General features: G+C 38.2%; 1 protein-coding gene across 2 annotated transcripts in view; it reads left to right on the forward strand.

Annotated features, from left to right (window-relative positions):
- The window catches only part of RAB28 (RAB28, member RAS oncogene family), a gene marked incomplete at both ends in the record, with an annotated part of 100,481 nt that overhangs the window by 19,778 nt on the left and 58,131 nt on the right, over positions 1–22,572 (forward strand). For both annotated transcript variants that reach the window (XM_080697970.1, XM_080697971.1), the window contains one exon: positions 9,458–9,587. In XM_080697970.1, coding sequence (XP_080554096.1) covers positions 9,458–9,587 — 130 coding nt within the window. The remainder of the gene's footprint in view (positions 1–9,457; positions 9,588–22,572) is intronic.

The raw sequence follows: 22,572 nt of genomic DNA on the forward strand, positions 1-22,572 counted from the left end.
TTGTGAATTCAGCTGGAAACCCGTCAGGACCCAGGCTTTTCTTTGATGGCAGAATTTTTATTGTTGTTTTTGTTTCTTTGCTTGCTACTGGTTGGTTTAGACTTGCTATGTCCTTTTGGTTCAATGTAGGTAGGTTATATGTGCTTAGAAATGTATCGATTTCTTCCATGTTTTCCAGTCTATTGAAGTATAAGTTTTCAAAATAGTTTCTGATAAATCTTTGAATTTCCCCACTGTCAGTGGTGATGTCTCCTTTTCATTTCTGATTTTAATGATATGAGTTGATTCTCTCTTTTGGTTAGGTTGGCTAGGGTTTGTCAATCTTATTAATCTTTTCAAAGAACCCACTTTTTGTTTTGTTAATTCTTTGAATTTTTTTATTCTCTATTTCATTTATTTCTGCTCTGATTTTAATAATTTCCTCCCTTCTGCTGACATTGGGATTAGACTGTTGCAGTTTTGCTAGGTCTTGAATGTGTCATTACGTTGTTTACTTGGCGACTCTCTGTTATTATGTGGGCACTCAATGCTATAAACTTTCCATTTAACACCACCTCCAAAGTGTCCCATAGATTTTGGTAAGTTGTGTCTCTATTTTCATTTAATTCCAGAAATTTATTGATTTCTTCCCTTATTTCTCATTTACCCACTCATCATTTAAGAGTATATCATTAAATCTCCATGTATTTAAATAGTTTCTTTTTTCTTTCTGGCATTGATTTCTACTTTCATTCCATTTTGGTCTGAAAAGATACAGGGAATTATATCTTTTGAATTTGCTGGTGCTTGCTTTGTGGCCCAGGATGTGATCTACTTTGGAGAATGTTTCATGGGCTGCTGAGAAGAATGTGTATTCTGTTGTTCCTTGTTGAAATATTCTGTATATGTCTATTAGGTCCATTTTGCTTATTGTATTCTTTAGTTCTGAATAGTCTTCACTCATCTTTTGCCTTGAAGATCGATCCAGTGGTGGAAGAGGTGTGTTGAAGTCTCCTAGTATTATTGTATTTGGGTCCGTTTGAGATCTGATGTCCTAAATGTTTTTTTTTTTTTTTTTTTTTTTACAAATGTGGGGCATAAACATTTACTATCATTATATATTTTTGGTGAATTGTTCTTTTTAATAAAAGGAAGTACCCTGAATTGCCTCTTCTGATATGTTTTAGCTTAAAGTCTGTTTTGTTGGATATCAGTGTTGCTACCCCTGCCTGTTTTTGGTATCCATTATCATGATATATCCTTTTCTATCCTTTAACTTTTAGTCTATGAATGTCTTTGACTATAAAGTAGGTTTCTTACAAACAGCATATATTTGAATTATGTTTTTTAATCCACATTGCCAATCTATGTCTTTTAATTGGTGAGTTAAGTCCTTTGACATCCAGGGTTATTATTGAAATATGATTTTTGTTTTCTGTCATTTTGTGTTCTATCTTCTGTTTGGTATAATGTTATTTCGTCTTTACTTAGTTGCCCCCTGTTCAACTTCATCTCTTCTCTGGTTCTGAAATTTACTTTTTTTTTTCTTCTGTATGTTTTATTTCTTTAAGTATTTTCTCTAGTGTTGGCTTTGTGTTCATGAAGTTTTTGAGATTCTGCTTATCTTGAATCACTTTTGTTTCTCCACCAATTTTGAATAATAACCTTGCTGGATATAGCAGTTTTGGTTGGAAGTTATTTTTTTCTGGATTACATCACACCAGTCTCTTCCTGGCATTCATGGCTTGGGTTGTAAAGTATGGGGTAATTTTTATTCTTTTGTCCTTATATGTCATTCATTCTTTTATTTGTAGCAAAACAAGTTACAAAACCTAACAATTATAAATTAAAGACAAAAAAAGCAAAAGAAAAAATGGAATAAGAAAGAGAAAAAAAAGAAAGGACAAAAATAAAAAAATCTGGCAACAAAGTGAGAGACAAACCAAACCAAACCAACAAACAGTAAAAAACCAAAAAATAAAAAACAGTCCTGCTAATTTACATATATAGGGCATGGGCCCATATACTATTTCTATGTTTGTTCACTGTGGTAGGTTCTGGAGTATATTCCAGTGTCTCTCATTTGTTCCCTAACCTATTGTCAGCTTTTAAACCCACTCTATGAGTATTTGTGCCCCTCTGTTGCCTACGACAGCTTTGTGCTTAGGTGTCAGGGCGTCGTACCAGCAGAGGGCATCTAGTGTAGTCTTGGAGCCACCCCTTTTGACCCTGTGCATGTACTGTGCCTTGAGCACCTTTCCTGTGTCTCTGGAGGTTCTAAATGGACTACTACCAGCCAGGGTGAGCTGCCTAGTCTTAGCTCGTTGGGGTCTCATGGCTGCTCTGGCAGTCTTCCATCTCCTCCGATTATCAAGTAACACAAGCGGTCACCTGGCTGTCCTGTTGCCATTTCTCTGGAGGGCATGCTGTGCTGCTACAGGTGCTGCCTCTGGCAAGCATTTGGGCTTTTGGATGTTTTTCTGTGTCCCTGAAGTGTGGTTCTGGTCGCTTAAGATGTTGGAGTTCTGCTACTGCTTTCTGCACTTAAAGTTCTTGGATTCTTTTTGGGGATTTTCTTGGGGTTGCAGTGTGGAAGTCATTGGCGCCAGAGCTGGTGCTCACGGTTCGGGTCAGCAGCCTGAAATGGCTTCAGTGGCTGGGGAAGGCTGGGCTGGGCCAGGCCACAGCAGATTAGTCAGGCGCTCAGGTGTTTTGCAGTTCAGAGTACTGGATTCCTTCCACCATGGTTCCTGTTTCTGTTTTCGTTTGTGAACTTTATTTTGTTTGTCAAGACTCTGCTTTCTAGGTAGTTGAACTTTATTTGTCCCAGCTACTGAGATGTGCTGCCTCCCGCAGTTACCATTTAAAACTCTTTTCATTCTTTCTCATTTAGAACTTAGTTTCTGATTCAAAGTATTTCCTTTTTCCCTGAAGAGTTTTTAAAAGTATTTCTTCCAGAATAGGTCTTCTGGAAATTAATTCCCTCAGATTCTCTTTTTCTGAAAAGTTTTGTTTCTTCTTAACTACTGAAGAATAATATGCTATATATGAAATTCTAGATTGATTTTCTTTGTCAATACTTTACATATTTCACTTCATTCTCATCTTACTAGAAAACATTTTTAGTAGTGGGATATTCTTTAATTCTTATCCTGATCCTTTATTGATAAGTTTTTTTTATCCCTGTTTTCATTTGAGATTTTTTATTTGTCTTTTGTGTAGTTTAAATATATGGTATGACTATATTTTTAGAGTTTTTGATATTTATCCTACTTGGTATTCTGTGAGATTTTTTGATATGTGGAATTCCAGCAGTTTCTTTGTCTATTCTCTGAACATTCCGTAAGCTCAAGTGTCTTTTCTCCTACACCATTTATTGCATATGACATATTACTTGGAAGTGTTTCACTGCTATTTCATATTTTCTTCTGTTTTATTCATTCTCTTCTCCTTTTGGATATTATATTTGGAAAATATTGGTCCATTTTTAAGTTTACTGGTTGTTACCTAGGATGTGTCCAGTCTAATTAGGGCATTCTTCATTTCTTTTACAGCCTTTTTTTTAATCTAGCATTTTCTCATCATTTTTTAGAGTTTCCATTTTTTGTATATATTGCCCACTTGTTCTTGCATGTTGTGTACTTTTTCCATTGGAACCCATACTTTATTTTTTTGTTTTTATTCATAATGTATTATATTAATTCTAGTTATTTTAAATTTCCTTTATAGCTGGACATGGTGACACAAGTTTGTAATCCCAGAATTTAAGGGGCTGAGACAGGAGAACTACAGGTTTGAGGCAAGCCTCAGCAATATAGTGAGACTCTCAGCAACTTAGGGAGATCCTGTTTCAACAAAAAATAAAAAGGGCCCAGGGTATAGCTCAGAGGTGGGATGCCTCTGGGTTCAAGCCCTTGTACCACTAAATAAGTAAGTAAATACATAAATTCCCTGTGTAATATTTGCGAAATTGGTGTCATATCTGTGTTTAGTTCTGATGCTTGCTTTTTCTCTTTAACTGCCTTTTACAATGCCTTGTAAGTTTCTATTGAAAACTGACAGAATGTATTGAATACTAAAAATTTAGCCCTTTAATGTGAGGTTTTTATGTTACTTTGTCCAGGGTTATGCTTCATTTAATGTGCGCTATAGCTATAGGTACCAGAGCCATCAGAATCCTTTCTTTCTTTTTCTTCCCCTGCCCATATTCTTTGGATATGCCAATGAACAACTTCTTCCTTGAAGTCTGTGTCTTTCAGCTCGCACACACGCTCCCCCCCCCCCCCTTTTCTTCTCAGTACTGGGGATGGAATTCAGGGGCATTCTACCTTCAAGCTACATGCCTAGCCCTATTTTTCTTATTCTTTATTTTGAAACATGGTCTCACTGATTTGCAAAGAGCCTCACTAAGTAGCTGAGGCTGTCTGTTATCTGCCATCCTCCTATCTCAGCCTTCCAAATGTTGGAAGCGTGTGCCACCACACCTGGCCTGGCTGTCTTTCAGATCTTTGAGCTGTCAGTGATTGCTATCAACTGTTGCTTTGTGACTATAGTGGCAAAAATGGGAGAAGGGAAGAAGTCTATTTTCTCAGGCTTTAACTAGGCCTTTGTCCAGGCTATGACCTTCACAAGTATCTTTTAACTCTTCCAATTTAATGAAACAGAACTGTTCCAGGACCTGGAGTTGGGAACTTTCCTTCTTTCTTTCTTTTTTTTTTTTTTTTTTTTTTGTAGAGACATGAGGAAATCTTCCGTGGCTCCTCATCAAGTTCCTGGAGGTAAAACCTAGGAAAGTGGTTGACCCTGAAACTGTGGCCTTTAAGAGTTTGTCACTTTCAAGCTAGATCACAGCTTCTGGCAATTTTTCAAAATTGGTAGTAGTTTCTGCTCCAGCTAAGCAGATCTGGACTGTAACTCTCTGGGTTGCTCTTTGTATATTTTAGGATGGTGATTTGTTTGGCAGTCTTAGTTCTCTGATGAGTCTAAGAAAAGTCACTGATTTTCACTTCTCAGGCTTTTTCCTATTTATAGGACAGGTGTGATGATTTCTGAGTTCTTTACATGTTGGACCCAAACTGAAAGTCCTACAATTCCTTTTGTATTTTAATATTTTGGGTTTTCTCATCTTTCTCAGATTTTGATCACAGTGATGAAAGTCAAAACTGGTAGTAAGTATGATGGTAAGGTCAAAGACAAAATAATATTTTTATATTAAATTGTTTGGGGAATATGGATAGGAAGGCATTTACATTATTGGATAGCTAGATTAGAGAATAAGATTAGTTTATTATAATATCTTTTTATGAATTCTAAAAGATTTATAAGAGTCAGTGACTGGAAAATAGATAAGGGATTGGAGACTTTTCCTATAAAGATCTAGATAGTAAATACATTAGGCCTTCTAGGTCATACTTTCTATGTTGCCACTAATCAACTCTGCATTTATAATACAAAAGCAGTCATTGATGATGCTTAAACAAATAAGTATGACTATGTGTTAATGAATGGTTATCTATAAAAATGGGTAGTGGAAGCTGAGAGTGGTGGCCCATACCTGTAATCCCAGCACTTGGGAGGTGGAGACAGGAGGATCACAGATTCAAGGCCAGCCTCAGCAATTTAGTGAGACTCTCTTTAAAAATAAAATCTGTCTGGGCAGTATAGCTCAGGGGTAGAATACACTTGGGTTCAAGCCCCAGCACCTACCTCCCTTAATGTATAAATACAGGCTTCTACTCATGGGCCACAGTTTACCAACCTCTGGTCTAGATAAATGATTTTAAATTTTTTATTCTATGTTGTGATTCTGTTTTATTAGCCATCAGTAAATGGTGACCATGTTTTATTTTTGTGTATTTCATCCCATGTTGGGATAAAGATTTTCAATTAGTAATCAGAAGGGGCCCAGAAATCTTAAGATTTAGGCAATGTAGTTAGGCTTGCTTTAATGAAATTTATTTATTTGAGCACCGGGTGTGGTGGCACACGCTTGTAATCCCCGCACTTGGGAGGCGGAGACCGGAGGATCGCGCAGGTTCGAAGCCAGCCGCTCTGGCTTAAGAGACCCTGTTTCCAAATAAAAATATAAAAAATAGGTCTGGGAGTGTAGCCCAGAGGTAGAAGGGCTTCCAGGAACCCCAGTACCATCAAAAAAATTAATAATAATAATTTTTAAAAAAGAAATTTATTTGAAATTATTTTATTTTATTGTTTGGAAGCATTAGGTACAAGTTGACATTTTTTATTTTTTATTGTTGCATGGTAGTCATACATAATGGAGTACAAGATGGTGGAGGCATATATCCACATATCACCCAATTAACCCATACCCAATTTCCACCCCATTTTCTTCTCCCCTTCTTCTCATGTTTGGCTTAATGATTGACTTTGATATGTTTGTTGATGTACATCATGTACATTAAGGAATTTCTTTCTTTACCCCTTCTATCCCCTTCAGTTAGGTTGCTTTACTTGCTTATCTATAGGATCTCCTTCTTTGTCTAGAGTTCCTGTGACCTATTTTCTCCCTAGCTTTGCCTATTAGGGACAGCATTCGATTTCTAATTTTTTGTGATTGAGTATATGATTCATGTGCATTCGGAATAATAACAAAAATATTGTGCAACTGTATAAGATGTAAATTTGAATTTTTTTTTTTTGTGTGTGTGTGATACTGGAGATGAACCCAGGGCATCTTAGCTCCAACCTAAACTTTTGGTCCTTTTTATTTTTTATTTTGAAAGAGAGTCATACTGAATTGCTGGTTTTCTCACTAAGTTGCTAAATCTGGTCTTGAAACTGCTATCCTCTTGTCTCAGCCTCCAGTGTGCTGGGATTACAGGCATGTGCCACTATGCCTGGCTTAACGTTTTATTTACTATGTATTTTCTTTATTTCTCTTAATTATGCAGGCATATTAGTTATTTTAAAAGTGAGATAACAATTCAGCTGTAAAGAAAAATAAAATAATAGCATTTGCAAGAAGATGGAAGGAACTAGAGAACATTATGTTAAATGAGATTAGTCAAGCACAGAAAGAGAAGGGACATATGTTTTCTCTAATATGTCCAAGCCAGGGAGTAGTGGTAATACCAGAGGGACTCGAGATGATGGAGGGAAATCTCAGCAAAGCTTGAACAGAAGGATAGAAGAGGAAGAAAGCTGAGGTTGTTCAATGGAGGAGCTACATACGAATATGTGTAATAGCATAAATACAACATGATTAACCTGGACACTTTTTATTGGGGGGGAAGGGAAATGGACGGGTAAGCGTATGAAGCACAATGTAAATGTACACCACTCTTCATATGTTCCACTTATAAAAAATAAAAATAAAAAAAATAAAAGTGAGATAACAGAAGTGTTTCCCAATGTCAATAGATGATGCTCTGAGGACTGAAGTCCAAGGGTAGAGCCCTTTTCAATGAATAGTATATAGCATCACTCATAGCATTTAGAGCTAGAGTCAGTGGACTGAGGATTGGCCACTGTTGGAAGTCACCTTTGGGTCTTTATTCTAAGGGAAAGTAAGACTATGTTTCTCATATCAGATAATTCTATATTGGGCATGGAGGATAGACCTAAATAAATCAGGGAAGTGGGTTTTGTATGAAGATTATCAAGTATTTACATTGACAGGGATGTTAGAGACTCTTATCTAATTCAAAAGCCTTCTTTTATTGTGCAACTGTATACCTGAGATGCAGAGAATCTAGGTGATTTGAGGGTTTAATAAGGTTACAGTATAAGAGGATCATAGTAGAAGTATGCTAGGACCAACTTGTTCTTGCTTCAGAAAGTGAAATATTACACTTTCAGAATTTTTGTGAGCCAGTTGTTGAATATACCCATGATTAAAAATTTTATGTATACTCACAAATAATGTTAAAACAAAGATATGCTTAGGATATATTACTTTATAATTATTTTATTACCTATTTCTGCTATCTGTGCTCTTGGGGTTATTTATACATAGCGTATTGAATAGTAGAAATGCTATATAAAGATGTCCTACGCAGTTCATGCTCAGTGTGTCACACAAATGCTTAAAAATGGCTATAGGGGAGTATTCAAACCACGAACGTTGGTAAATGATACAGACAATAACCATCCTAGCCTCAAGCGATTTAATATATACCAGCATGTTTCCCGCTATGGCTCAGTTTTGTATTTTTATCTGTTTATGTGTCTGGTTTTATTGCAAGACCATAAATTTCTTGAAGTTTGGAACTGATATCTCCAGTACCCAGCACAATGAATGGTGTATAGTTAGCAGATAAATGCTTTTAATAATTTAATCCTGACTTAAATCCTAGCTGTATCATGTGTCTATCTATGTGACCTTGGCTAGTGTTAATCTCTATCACTGAAAAGGAAATAATGTGCCACCTCTCATGATTGTGGTGAGGTTTATTGAAATGACCAAGATACCTCTGACACATAGTAGGTGCACAAAAGTACTTTTATTATTATAACCTAAAAAGAGACATAAATGCCACATGCAGACGTATATTGTGTGTAGAGCTTTTGTATTAAGTGTTTGACCACAAACTGGATGAGAATCAAGAATGTGGTACTGTTATTTTTGTGTATGTATATACTTCTCATTCTTCCCCCACAAAATAATGGGATAAATGAAAGGGAATGTGATATGTAAGAGGGAGGAAGCAATCTCTTTGTTATATTTGGCTTTACCCAGACTCTTATTACAGTATCATGTCTAATTTTACATTGCTCATTTTAAAGAGGATGTCAAAAAAACTATATGTAGTATGTCCTGGAAAGAATCAACAACTGTGATTAAAGAGACAAAAAAATAGGCCCTTTGAGGCAAGTTTAAGCAACCGAGTTTATTTATTCTGGAAGGCACACGGTAAAGGAGTTAGCTATCTTCAAGTATATGAAGGGTTAGTATAAGGAGGATACTCTCAAGTTGTTCTCCAAATACACAGAGGACCAAAAGAGGAAATAGACATTTCATTTAAAGAAAATTGTGTGCAACACTGAAATTGACTATCAAGGGATGCCATGGAATCTCCATTCTTGAAAATATTTAAAAAGAATAGCAGCAGATGGTTATTTATTGAAAAGTTTAAATCTTTGACCTCACGAAAGTAAGAGGCAAAATTGTAGACCTTGCAGGCTTTTCCACTTCTGAGATAGGATTTTTTTTTACATTTACTGTAATTTTCTAGGCATATCTTATATATTATTGTAAAACCACTTACCACTTTGATAAAATTATACCTTAACCTTCCATTGCACCTTCATTTCTGGATTTATCTTGAATAAAATATTCAGTATTCTTTGTCTGCTAGGAACTGATGTAAAGTGAAGTCAGTTTGTATATAAAAACCCCACATTTGTATTTTTACAACCTACTTGCCGTATCTGAAGCATTGCTGAAGAGTATTTGTTACTAATATTAATATTTTTCCAAGTAGTACATTACAAATATTCTGTAACTTTTTTGTGACAGGGAATCCTCTTGGTATATGATATTACAAATTATCAAAGCTTTGAAAATTTAGAAGATTGGTATACTGTGGTGAAGAAAGTGAGTGAAGAGTCAGAAACTCAGCCCCTGATTGCTCTGGTGGGCAACAAAAGTAAGTTGTTACTATTTATTTATAGATAGTCAAGTTCATCTGCTGCTCCGGGCTTCATGTTTGTGTCCCCTCACTAGTTCATCTGTTCAGGCTTACATCTTCATGCTATGGAAACGGGAGGTGGGGCTGCGGGGAGGTAATTAGGTCACAAGAGTGGAGATCTCTTGAATGGGATTACTGCCTTGTAAGACAAGGTGTTAGAGAGGGGATCACCTTGTCTAGCATGTGAGGATACAGCAAGAAGGTGGCCATCTGCAAACCAGGAGGAGAGCCCTTACTAGACACTGAATCTACTGCAGACTTTGAGAAATAAAACTTGTTGTTTAGGCCTTCAGTTTATGGTGTTATTCTATCATGGCTTGAGCTGAGAACCCAAAAGAAATTTGCCTGACGTATAGTATTTTTTCTTGAGAAAAAGACTTGGCATTTGGAAATACCTTTTTTTTAAAGAGCTATTTTCAAATTAGAGAAAGGAAATCATGTAGAAAGTTTTTAAGGGTGTATATAATCATTTCAGTAACTTTTTTTCATAAGTAGTATCTATTCTTTGAAATTCACAAAACACCATATAGTATACATCACATTCTAAGAAACCTCTTTTCAACATGTATATTAAACCCCCATTTTAGGCAGTATAGCATGGTAACGCTCTACTTTCACTGGATATATACCGTTCAATGTCTGTTCTGATGCCTGCTCTGTTATAAATGCTCTGCCACTTTTGGCCATCCCTGTCAAGGTATGTGCAGATCACGTGGTGTGTGTTTGACTTTCTCTGGTCTAAGGAAGCAGAATGAGCTATTGTGCATAGAAGCACAGCTGTGGATTTCATGATACCGCATGGCAGCTTCAGTTCCATCTCAGAGGGTCTGAGATACATTTATTAAGTAATCTTCTAGAGAAGAAAGCAGTGTCTGTGTGGAATTTCATATGTATTGTTTCTTGCTTCTATTTCTTAAAAACTTTCTTTTCTAAATTTGGGGGGTTTATTGTGAAATACAGATTTTTTTTGAAAAAGTGCATTATATTAGGAAGAGGAACATTATATTAAGAAGAAGAAAATTACTTATCCATAATTTCTTGGTAGAAATTATGGATAAGTAATTTTTGATATCTATTTCTTGGGCTATGATATATATGACATAAAACATCATAAAACTGAATTCAGTACAAGACTGCCATTTCATTCATAGTCCTGAACTGCAGTAACTTGTAAAAGGAAACAGATATTTTTAAATATATGAAATATTATCATAATATCTGATACTCTCTAACTTACATAAGGTCAGAAAAAGAGAAAATGAATTTAAATTATACCATAGAGGATTTAGGTCAGATTGTTTCCTAACTACATGTGTTATTAAGTCAATACCCACATATACTACCAAGAGGATTATCTTCTCCAGAGGTCTTTAAAACTATAGTACATTTTTTCCTCTCTGTAATTGTTTAGGAAATAATGTTTCCTTAATAACTCAACTAAGATTTATGCCTTACGTGGCTTGCACACTGAAATGAGCATTTGCTAAACTTAAGCCTTAGTTTAAAACCATTACAGAACAGGTGTGAATGTCATTTCTCTGAAGAGTTAAAAATATCATTATGCTTTTTTCAGAGAACAGAATTACTTGTCACACAATAGCACGGCTCGGGTATTGTATTTTTTAAAAAATATTTAGCTAAATTTTGTTCCTCTGTTTATAAGTAACATTTCCAGTGAATCAGATGCTTCCAGTTCATTGGACTTTTCCTTTACAGGTCATGTTTCAGTGAGCTTAAGTTCTGTTTTCGGTGTAGCTTTTCATTCTGTGAGATCACTTTGTCATTTGTCGTATTACCAAAGCATGGGGTTATGCTCTGGCTAAATCTATGCTCTGCCGGAGGTTTCCCATCACCTTATGAAAAATTGTAGAGGAGGGAGGGGAATTGGAATTTGTTTTAATTTTTGCAGGATATAATATAATCACCAGGTGACACAGTGATACAGTGGCACATAATTATATATAGTATGCTATGCGTTTATGCTGTCCTGTGAGGCATTCCCCATTGATCATTGTTAAAGACAGGATATCAGACTAGATGATCTTTGGACTGGGTGGGTGGTGCCATGCCCAGGTTAAAACATTAAATATTTATATAAGTTTTTTGAATTTTTGCAGAAAATTTACATGGTATTGGGTTTGAGATTTAATAGCATAAAAGTCAAGTTGTTTTCACTTTTGGCTTAGCTATACCCCCTTTCTTACATGTATTTGTAATGTCCTTTTTCAGAATGAGATCCTAGAATACCCAGTCACACAGAATGTTGCACATGTAAAATGAAGATATGAGCATATCCCTGGACATTATTTATGACACAGTCTGTCACTAGCTAATTTTTTGTGATCATGTAATGAATGATCCTTCTGCAGTTAAGCCTTTTGGGGCCTTACCTCTGAATCTCCCTAATATTTTTGATTTCTGTTTTCAAATTGATGTTACATTAGTATAGAGCAGCAGTAGTAGTATATATTCAATTTCTTTTAGGGGATATCATTTTATTAAAAAGCAGTAAAATTCACATATTGTTTAAAGAAAAAGTAAGAGAAAAGGATGTAAAGACATCTGAAACTAGATTATTGAGCTCATTATCTAAACAGTTGTTTCAGTCAGCATTCTCACTGCAAAGCCCTAAAATACCTAATGATCAGTTCTCAGAGGAAAAGATTTATTTGCTCACAGTTCTGGGCTTTCAAATTTTAGTCCATGTTAGGTTGGGTCCCCTCTGTGGACCTCAGGGAGTGTGGTGGAGAAGCAGGGACCTGGAGGGAATGAAGGACAAGTATATATACACCCTCCAAGAGCACACCCCAGGGACCTGCCATCCCTAGGTACACCCACCTGCCTGTTTTACCCCCAGTAAATCCATTAATCCATCAGTAGATTCATTCACTGATGAGATAAGAACCTTCAAGATTCAATTATTTCAACTTGAATATTTTTGAATTTCCATACCTGAGCTTTTCCAAGATACATTCTGTATTTAAACCATAACAACAGTCATCTTCTGCTTAATATTGTGTGTGTGTCTGTTGAGGGGGGAACTGGGGATTGAACCCAGAGGCCATTCTACCTCTGGGCTTGCCCTTTTTTTTATTTTCATTTTGTTTTGTTGTTGTTGTTTTAAAATAGGGTCTTGCTATTTTGCAGAGAGTCTTGCTAAAATTGCTGAGGCTGGTCCCAAACTTGTGATCCTTCTGTCTCAGCCTCCCAAGTTTAGGGATTACAGGCATGCTCTGCCATGCCTAGCTCAATGATTTTTAGTTTATTATTGTACCGTATTCTTTGCAGTTTGTTTGTTTGTTTGTTTATTTATTTATTGCAGTACTGGGGATGGAACCCAGAGGCATTCTACCTCCGAGCTATACCCTTAGCCTCTATTTTTACTCTTTATTTTGAAACAGGGTCTCAGTGAGTTGCAAAGGGCCTTTTTAAGTAGTAGTTGAGGCTGTCTGTGAACTGTGATCCTTCTGTATCTGCGTCCCAAATGCTGGTATTACAAGCGTGCGCCACCATGCCCGGCTTCTTTGCAATTTAAATAGAAATCACTTTGAAAAGAAATGTGTCGTCTAATATTAAAAGCAGTTGTCAACTTTTAGCCAAAGTTAGGAGTGTGTGTGTGTGTGTGTGTGAATTTATGCCATACTATGAGCTTATAATTAGTAAAAATTATTTGCTTTATAAAGCAACCTAGAAATTTGGGCTGAGGATAGAGGATTGCCTGATACAAACATGAATTATGGGTTTATTTTTATGGAAAATTAAGTTTATTATTTTTAAATATGGAGTAGCTGTATGAAGCTAATGAAGGAGCCAGTAGAGGAGAAGATTTGCTTTAAAGAAATGAACAGAAGCTGAGCATGGTGGCTCACACTTGTAATCCCTGTACTTCAGAGGCTGAGACAGAAGGATTGCAGGTTCATAGCAACTTAGTGGGACCCAGTTTCAAAATAAAATGTTAAAAATAGGGCTAGAGAGTAGCTTAGAGGTAGAATGCTTCTGGCTTCAATCTCTAGAACCACACCCCCACACATAAAAGGACAGAATGATTGGTAATTAGTACATTAATTAAATTATTTTGATACCCCTGAAGAAGCCGGGCACATTAAGACGCTGAGTCCCGGGCAGGGGTCGTGCGGGGCACGCCAGCTGGGGCCCGGGTCTCAGGACTGTGGGCCCTGGGCCGGACTGGAGAGACAGGGCCCAGTACCCTGGGTCCCGGGTGGGTCGTGCGCCAGCCGGAGCCTGGGTCGCGGGACTCTGGGCCCCAGGCGGAGTATTGCGGAACACGTTGGACCCATGGGGAAACCGACTGGGTCATATTGCTACTGAGTGCCTGATCCCACTACCTCCTCAAACCACATATACTGTCTTCTCTTATTAAAAAGAAAAAAAAAGGAAAAGAAAAAAGGAAAAGGAAAAATATTGGAGAGGAGTTAAGAAAGCCGTGGCGGATGCCAGGACATTGGAGATGCAGACAAAACTTATCCAAATGCACTGGAACTTATGGAAAAATTCCTCGTGAAGGCATGAAGGAGGACTGCTGTTTCTCTATATTCTTAAGAATCTTGGACATCACCTGTAAGGAGAGAGTTTAGCGGAGACCAAGGAGAAAGGTGGTGTTGAAAGCGGTCTCCGCGATGGCGGTGGAGACTTGTATTCGGGAGAAGCAGAAATCGGATCCTACCAACTTTATTTTTTTGGAGAAATTACACCAAATGTCGAATGCTACCGTCACGCATGCTTAGGAACACTGGACAACATTCAGAGTGGAAAAAGAGCCTGGGAAGGATTTGAAATGGTGGAGGCAGTGGCAGTGGCAGTGGCCAGTACTCAGGGGAGGTAGAGATCTGATGCATTACACCTGGAACCTTTGAAATAATAACCCCAGAGGCAGAATGTTACTACCACGCACCCTCCAGAATGTGGGACAATTGGTTGGGCCAAGAGGGTGCTTGGATTGGAGCCTGCCGAGGGGTGAGGCTGGTGACGGACACAGCAAAGCTGGGATTGGAGCCTGCCATGAGGCAAGGCCGGTGCTGGAGCCTCCGAGGCTGAGATCGGAGCCTGGCGAGGGGTTAGGCTGGTGCTGGTGCCAGTGAGGCCAGGATCAGAGCCTGCCGTGAGGCAAGGCCGGTGCTAGAGCTTCGAGACAGTGATCGGAGCCTGCTGAGGGGTTAGGCCGGTGCCGGGGCCAATGGCTGACATCGGAGCCTGCCGTGAGGCAAGGCCACTACTGGGGCCTTCGAGGCCGAGATCAGAGCCTGCCGAGGGGTTAGTCCGATGCCGGGGCCAGTGAGGCTGGGATCGGAGCCTGCCGTGAGGCAAGGCCGGTGCTGGGGCCTTCAAGGCCGGGGTCGGAGCCTGCCGAGGGTTTAGGCTGGTGCCAGGGCCAGCAAGGCCGGGATCGGAGCTCACCATGAGGCAAGGCCGGTGCCAGGGTCTCCGAGTCCAGGATAAGAGCCTGCCGAGGGGTTAGGCCAGTGCCGGGGCCAATGCCCGGCATCGGAGCCTGCCGTGAGGCAAGGCTGCTACTGGGGCCTCCGAGGCTGGGATTGGAGCCTGCCAAAGGGTTAGGCCAATGCCAGGTCCAGCGGCCAGCAGCGGAGCTCACCGTGAGGCAAGGCCGGTGCTAGGGTCTCTGAGGCTGGGATAAGAGCCTGCTGAGGGGTTAGGCCGGTGCCGGGGCCAATGGCCGGCATTGGAGCCTTCCGTGAGGCAAGGCCGCTACTGAGGCTCCGAAGCCGGGATCGGAGCCTGCCGAGGGGTTAGACCTGTGCTGGGGCTAGCGAGGCCGGCATCGGAGCCTGCTGTGAGGCAAGGCCGGTGCTGGGGCCTCCAAGGCTGGGATAAGAGCCTGCCAAGGGGTTAGGCTGGTGCCGGGGCCAATGACTGGCATTGGAGCCTGCTGTGAGGCAAGGCTGGTGCTGAGGCCTCCGAGGCTGGGATCGGAGCCTGCCAAGGGGTTAGACCGGGGCTGGGGCCAGCGAGGCCGTCATCGGAGCCTGCTGTGAGGCAAGGCCGGCTCTGGGGCCTCTGAGGCCAGGATCAGAGCCTGCCGAGGGGTTAGGCTGGTGCCGGGGCCAATGGCCGGCATCGGAGCCTGCTGTGAGGCAAGGCCACTACTGGGGTCTCCGAGGCTGGTATCGGAGTCTGCTGAGGGGTTAGGCTGGTGTCGTGGCCAGCGAGACCAGAATCGGAGCCTCCCATGAGGCAAGGCCGCTGCTTGAGCCAGCGAGGTCTGGATCAGTCCACCGGGTAGCCAGGCCACTACTGGGGCTGTCAATAGTGGGATCGGTACTTGCAACGCAGCATGCACAGAGAAATATTGCAGAAAATAAAAATCAGATGCTTCCCTAATCAGCAAAAACTAGGAGGTAAGGGGCAACAGGAAGAGGTTGAGCTATAGAAAGGGCCCTATATTGAAGCAACTAAGGTGACCAATCAGAGGGTATGGAATAGGGGAGGATGAAGCCTCTTTAAAACTCAGGAGGTACATAAACAAATGTATTAAAGTTAATCACCAAACAAGCATGGGATTGAGGGAGGGGGAGGGAATGGGATGGGGGCTGGATGAGGGCTAATTGGATGATGTGTGCTTGTATATCCTCTCAAGTCTTGTACTCCAGTGTGATCGATATATGACTACAATGCACCAATTAAGAAAATAAAATAAAATGGAAAAATTAAAAAAAATTATTTCTATATATTTCCTAAAATATATAATTAAAATTAATTTATTCTGAAAGTCTATCAAACATTGGTTAATGGTGTTTCTTGATATGGCTTAAGATATTAAATAAAGTATTGAAATGCTGGGCATGGTGGCACATGCTTGTCATCCCAGCATTTGGGAGGCCAAGACCAGAGTATTGTGGTTCACGGACAGCCTCAGCTACTTAGGGAGTACCTTAGCAACTCAGTGAGACCTTGTTCCAAAAATAAAAAAGAATTTAAAAAATAGGGCTGGGGGTATCGCAAAAAAAATGAAATATTGAGAATACTGAGTAGTAGTTAAAATCACAGAATTTTGGATTTAGGTAGACTATATTTACTAATCCAGTTTCTTCACCTAATAGAAATAGAACATTAAAGAAATTACATTTTTTATTTTAATTTTCTTAATCTAGAAATGAGAACAATGGTTTCTGTTTGTTAAAGTTGTTTTACAGATGAAATGAGTAATTTTTAGGAGAACCACTAATCACATGATTTTATGCATAGCAAATGCTTAATAACTCTGAGCTATTATTATTAGATCATAATAGCCTTTAACAAGTACTGTGTATACTTCAGTTTGAATGATCACAAATGATAAATTTGTAGAGCTAAAATAGGTATTTTATGAAACTGAGTGGGAGGGAATGGTTCTTACAGAATTTCCATGTCATGTCTTATTCTTTGTGGGATTTTTTATTATGCTAACCATTTTTTTAGAAACAATTTGAGAGAATTTTATTTGTCAATTATCATTAATATCTAATACTTATTGTTTTATTACATTTAGGAAAGCACATTGGGAAAAATTATAAATCAAATACTATGAAAGGCCGGGCGTGGTGGCGCACGCTTGTAATCCCCGCGCTTGGGAGGCGGAGACAGGAGGATCGCGCAAGTTCGAAGCCAGCCGCGCTGGCGCTGGCCTAAGAGACCCTGTTTCAAAAATATAAAATAGGTCTGGGAGTGTAGCCCGGAGGTAGAAGGGCTTCCAGGAACCCCAGTACCACCAAAAAAAAAAAAAAAAATACTATGAAAGTATAATTTTAATGAAACATGATTTTAATGGAACATGGATATATAAGTTTAGTGGTTCTATTGCATTATTGGAAATTTATGCCATAAAATAAAAAATATTATTTCTGTTTATAACCAGTATGCCATCTTTTACATTATGGCTTTAAATTTCATTTTACCTAACAGGTTTAAAAGGATAGTTTATTACATGCCTTAATAAATATTTAAAATATTTACAAATCAATTTGCTCAAAGATTGAACCAGAGAGAGGGAAGGGGGAGGGAGGGCAGGAGGGAGGAGGTGAAAGAGAGAGAATGATCAGTAGTTCTTAAGGAATGATTAGGATCTTCTAACCTGGGTTTTAATTTTATATCTTCTATCTTTACATTTTCTAAAAATTTGATTCCCTTTCTTCTGCTCTTTCTGGTTGTTGAATTAATAAGTATAGTTATGTCCAAATCTTCTCAGCGGATTGTATTTTTACTTACAGTGAGGTAAAAAAGCAATTCCTGGTAGGAATAGGAAACAGGTTAGTTGTCTACTTTATTCTGTGCACATCACAGAAGTTCAGTGGAAATTTAGTGACCTTGCAGTCCCATATGGAGTGAGGTGTCTGAAGGGCACACCTTCAGCAACATAAGCCCCTGGAAACAACCCTTTGGTCATATAAGGCAGCAGGTGCAAGATAGGGAGCTTAAATCTTGCTTTTCCAGTGTTGGGGCACTCTCACTTGATCAGAGCCTCAACAGCAGAGTCTAGGGGTATGCAACTTATGTCCACTTAAGGGCATTTTATGGGTGGACCTTGCCACGGCCCAGCACGCCACCCTCACCTCTGGTGTAAACTACTACGCATTCCTTACCTGGTCTTCCTGCTCGAGCTCTGGTGTCTTCTGATCCAGTTCCCAGCTGGCTCTTACCTACCACCTAGACAGCCTCTTCCACGTGATTTTGTGCACACTCTATGCTCAGGGCTTCTTGGTCTTTTCTTCTCCCTATGCCTAAAGCATTCCAAGGTCATTTGTACCTTGGAACTTCCTCTGCTTGGAATACTTTCCCCTTGATTGTTGCTTTTGAGTAGCTGCATTTTGTCATTTTCATCTCATCTTAAATGTCTTTTTTTTTTTTTTTTTTTTGGCGGTACTGGGGATGGAACCCAGTGGAATTCTATTTCCAAGTACACCCCAGCCCTACTTTTTATTCTTCATTTTGAAACAGGGTCACACTGAGTTGCAAAGGGCCTCACTAAGTAGTAGTTGAGGCCGTCTTCAAAGCACAGTCCTTCTGTCTCAGCCTCCCAAATGCTGGGATTACAAGTGTGCTAAATGTAATCTCTTTAACGTTGCCTTCATTGACCATTCAGTCTAAAATATCCACCCATCCTTTTATGTCAGACCATTATGTTTTAGTTATCTGTATAATCTCATTACTATCTGATACTGTTTGTCTTCACTAAAAAATTAAGCTTTATGAAAGCTAAGTACTTCATTACTTAGAACAGTGCCTGAATAAATGAATGCTGTTGAAATTAGAAGTGTTGGTGGGGTGTGGTGGCAGATGCTTGTAATCTCAGTACTTGTGGGGTTGAGACAGGAAGATTGCAGGTTTGCAGCCAGCCTCAGCTACTTAGAGAGGCCCTATTTCAAAATAAAGAATAAAAATAAGGCTGGGGGGTGTAGCTTAGTGATAGGATGGATGCCCCAGTACTGTGATAAATGAATGAATGAATAAACAAAAACAAATAATAAATAATAAATAAAACAACTTTTTATGTCCCAGGTTATATTATTCAAGGCAGATGTTTTTGTTAATGGGGAAAACAAAGAGGAATTCCATTAGGTGGTCTTCAGGCCTAACTGGTGTGTTGAATGCCACCTTGATAAATAATGTCAGTGGGGTTTTCTAAGAAATACATCATAGCTGTATTTTGCTGGATTATGTTTGAAACAAAATATCATAGGTTTATGGCATGATTTTAGATTAAATAAATGTAAAGGATTTAGGAAATTTGCTTTTTTCTAACTTGTGATTTTTATATCATTAAAATCCTATATTTTAAAAATGTATGAGGTTTTAATTTTTATATTTAATTTAAAATTTATGCTGTGCATTCAAGTACAGTTTTAAATTTTCTTCAGCGTTTCAGATAAGAGTATAAATGAAATAAAAATTTAGGAATGTTAATTTTTAAAATTCTGCCCAAGTTTTATAACATCATGGCATTTTGATTTGTCATTTTGTTATTTTCTATTTTTAATGTGTTATGCTTTTGTACTATCTGATCCATCAGCCAGTTTCTTCCCTGACTAGCTAACATTCTCAGTTGGATAGATTGTAAACAGAATTAACAGGGGTTGCATAGGAGCTGCCCTCTCCCTGATTTATAGCTGCTTAGTCGGTGGAGGGGTGGTGGTTATCAGTAACTTGTATTGGGGGTAGGAATTATCATGCTCCAGTATAGAGTGGATGGATGAATGATTTCTACTCTTAAAGATATTAACCAGATCCTTTCCCAAATAAAGACTAATAACTCAGATTTTTAAACAATCTTCATGACAGATGAGGGCATAGAGAAGAGTGCATCAACACTAATTAACCATGCTGAGTGTATACTCTTCCCAACAGTGATTGATTACTCTTGGAGTACTATCTCTGCCCAGGAAGTGATGTTTTACATTGGGGGGTTTAAAGGTTACATTTTAATGTACCCGTAAGTTGTGTTCCCTGAACTCAGTGGAAATATACTAGTAAAACAGGTAAACTTTAAGTTGAAAAATTTAATGATGTTCTCAATAAGATTATCGCAGGCTTTTAAAAGAATGTTTCCTCCCCTCAATAACAGGAATTATAAGAAATGGTCTTGTCAAATTTGAGCACTTCACTGGAGTTTAAATAAAAGTACTTGCCTATACTATGATTCTTGAGTTTTCAAACATTTTTTTATCATCTAGAGAGTAGAAATGTGAAATCACCAAACAGGCAATATTTAATTTAATTCTTATCTTGAAGTATTTGTATCAGCTTCTATAAAATGATCACCTAAACATTATACCAAAGTAAAAGAGTCATTGTCACCAAGAAAGCTATTATTTATAAAGCATAAGCAACTCTTGAGGATTTGAAATGTCCATTCTGTTTACACATTCTAAATTAACATGTTCAGCCCATTCTTCAGAACCTCATTTCGTTGAATACTTTGCTTCTTTTTTGTTTCAGGTAACAGTAATCTCAAAGTATCAGGCCCAAGTGTCTTTTTTAAATGGAAATAATGTTTCTCTTTCTATTGCTGCTGCTTTATTTTCTTCTCTTGACCTGTACATTTTTCAAACAGTGCTAAGGTTATTTACTTACTGGAAAATACTGAAAGCATTTCTATATACTGAGGAGAAAGGAGTTTAATATATGCACAAACTTGATCTCTTACATGATTCTTCACACTTATACTGTACTTTCAGAACAAGTTGATAACATTTCAAGTTAATTGGTTGAACATTATCTCCAAATCAAATGCATAAACTTGCCTTCAGACCTGTGTTGCATTTGACAACTGTTTAGGAAGAACATGTCCAGTGAGTGCTGTTTTAGAACATTAATCAAAAAGTTATTCACCAAATGGTTGTTACAGTGATATAATTTTATAGTTATTTATTTATTTTTTGGCGATACTGGGAATGGAACCCAGGGATATTCTACTTTTGAGCTACACCACCAGCTCTATTTTTTTTATTCTTTATTTTTGAAACAGGGTCTCACTGAGTTGCAAAGGACCTCACTAAGTAGTTGAGACTTTATGCAAACTGCAATCCTCCTGTTTCAGCCTCTGGAATGCTGGGATTACAAGCATGCACCACCACGCCCCACTCTCTAGTTAATTTTTGGATAACTTACCTAAAACTATTTGTTTTTTCAGTACTGGGGATGGAACCCAGGGGCTTTCTACCTTCGAGTGACACCCACAGCCCTATTTTTTATTCTCTATTTTGAAACAGGTCTCACTGGATTGCAAAGGGCTTCACTAAGTAGTAGCTGAGGCTGTCTGTGATCTGCGATCCTCCTGTCTCAGCCTCCCAGATGTTGAGATTACAAGGATGTGCCACCATGCCTGGCTTACCTCAAACTATTTTGACAGTAGGGTAATTTACTTTGCCTAAAGAATATTACAGTTTTCATTTTATTTTTTTTTTTTGCTTTTGAGGGAGTTGTATAAGTATTGTAGCCATAGTAATATGTTTATGTGACGTCTGTCCATTTTCTTTTTGTCACAATAAAGATTTATTAAATACTAAAGAAAACATAATTCACTTTATTTTTTCTTTTATGATAAACCTCTGATTTTAAATTTTAGAAGGAATTCTTCATATGGAATAAAAGAATATGAGGTATAAAAACAGATTTCCTTGTGAAGAGGAGGTTTGAAGTTTGCATTAATTTTAGTAGTTTATTTATTTTATATTTTCATTGATTGTGAAGCAGATATCATATAAAAGAACTCTAGACTAAGGATCAGAAAATTCAGCTTTTTTCCTTGGTACTGTCATTTTATCTTGCTGCATGACCTAGGACAATTTGTTTAACCACTTAGGGTCATCTTTGTGTATAAAATGAGTAAATTGTACTGGTTAGCACCTAAGCACCTTTCACTCCTAAAGGTCGAAGACCAAAACTGTGTTTAGTGTGAGATTACATAGTTGAAAATATTTATTATCTTGTAGTTTTATTTTAAGAGGGATTTATGTTAATTTCATGTGAAAGTTAAGCCTTGTTTGCTTTGCAGTGATTATTTCTTTGATTCATTTTATTTTTCAGTTGTTAATTATTAAAAGTCTTAAGTTTCTCCTGCATATTGAAAAGTGCATGTATATAATAATATTGATAATAATAATTATACTACAAAATCTAGCTAAGGTTTATTGAATGTTTACTATCTTCCAGGATTACTCTGAATATGGCCAACTGTTGGATGTTTTGGGGGCTGTAAAATAGCCTTTTTTAAATTTAAAATTGTTTCTGAACTTAGAATTTTGGTGCACGCTTGTAATCCCTGCGCTTGGGAGGCAGAGACAGGAGTATCATGCAGGTTCAAAGCCAGCCATGCTGGCTTAAGAGACTGTTTCCAAAAATAAAAAAAAGTATAAAATAGGTCTGGGAGTGTAGCCTGGATGTAGAAGGGCTTCCAGGAACCCCAGTACCACCAAAAAAAAAAAAAAAAAAA

The sequence above is a fragment of the Muscardinus avellanarius genome, assembly GCF_963383645.1.
Source record: "Muscardinus avellanarius genome assembly, chromosome: 6".
NCBI classification, from domain to species: domain Eukaryota; kingdom Metazoa; phylum Chordata; class Mammalia; order Rodentia; family Gliridae; genus Muscardinus; species Muscardinus avellanarius.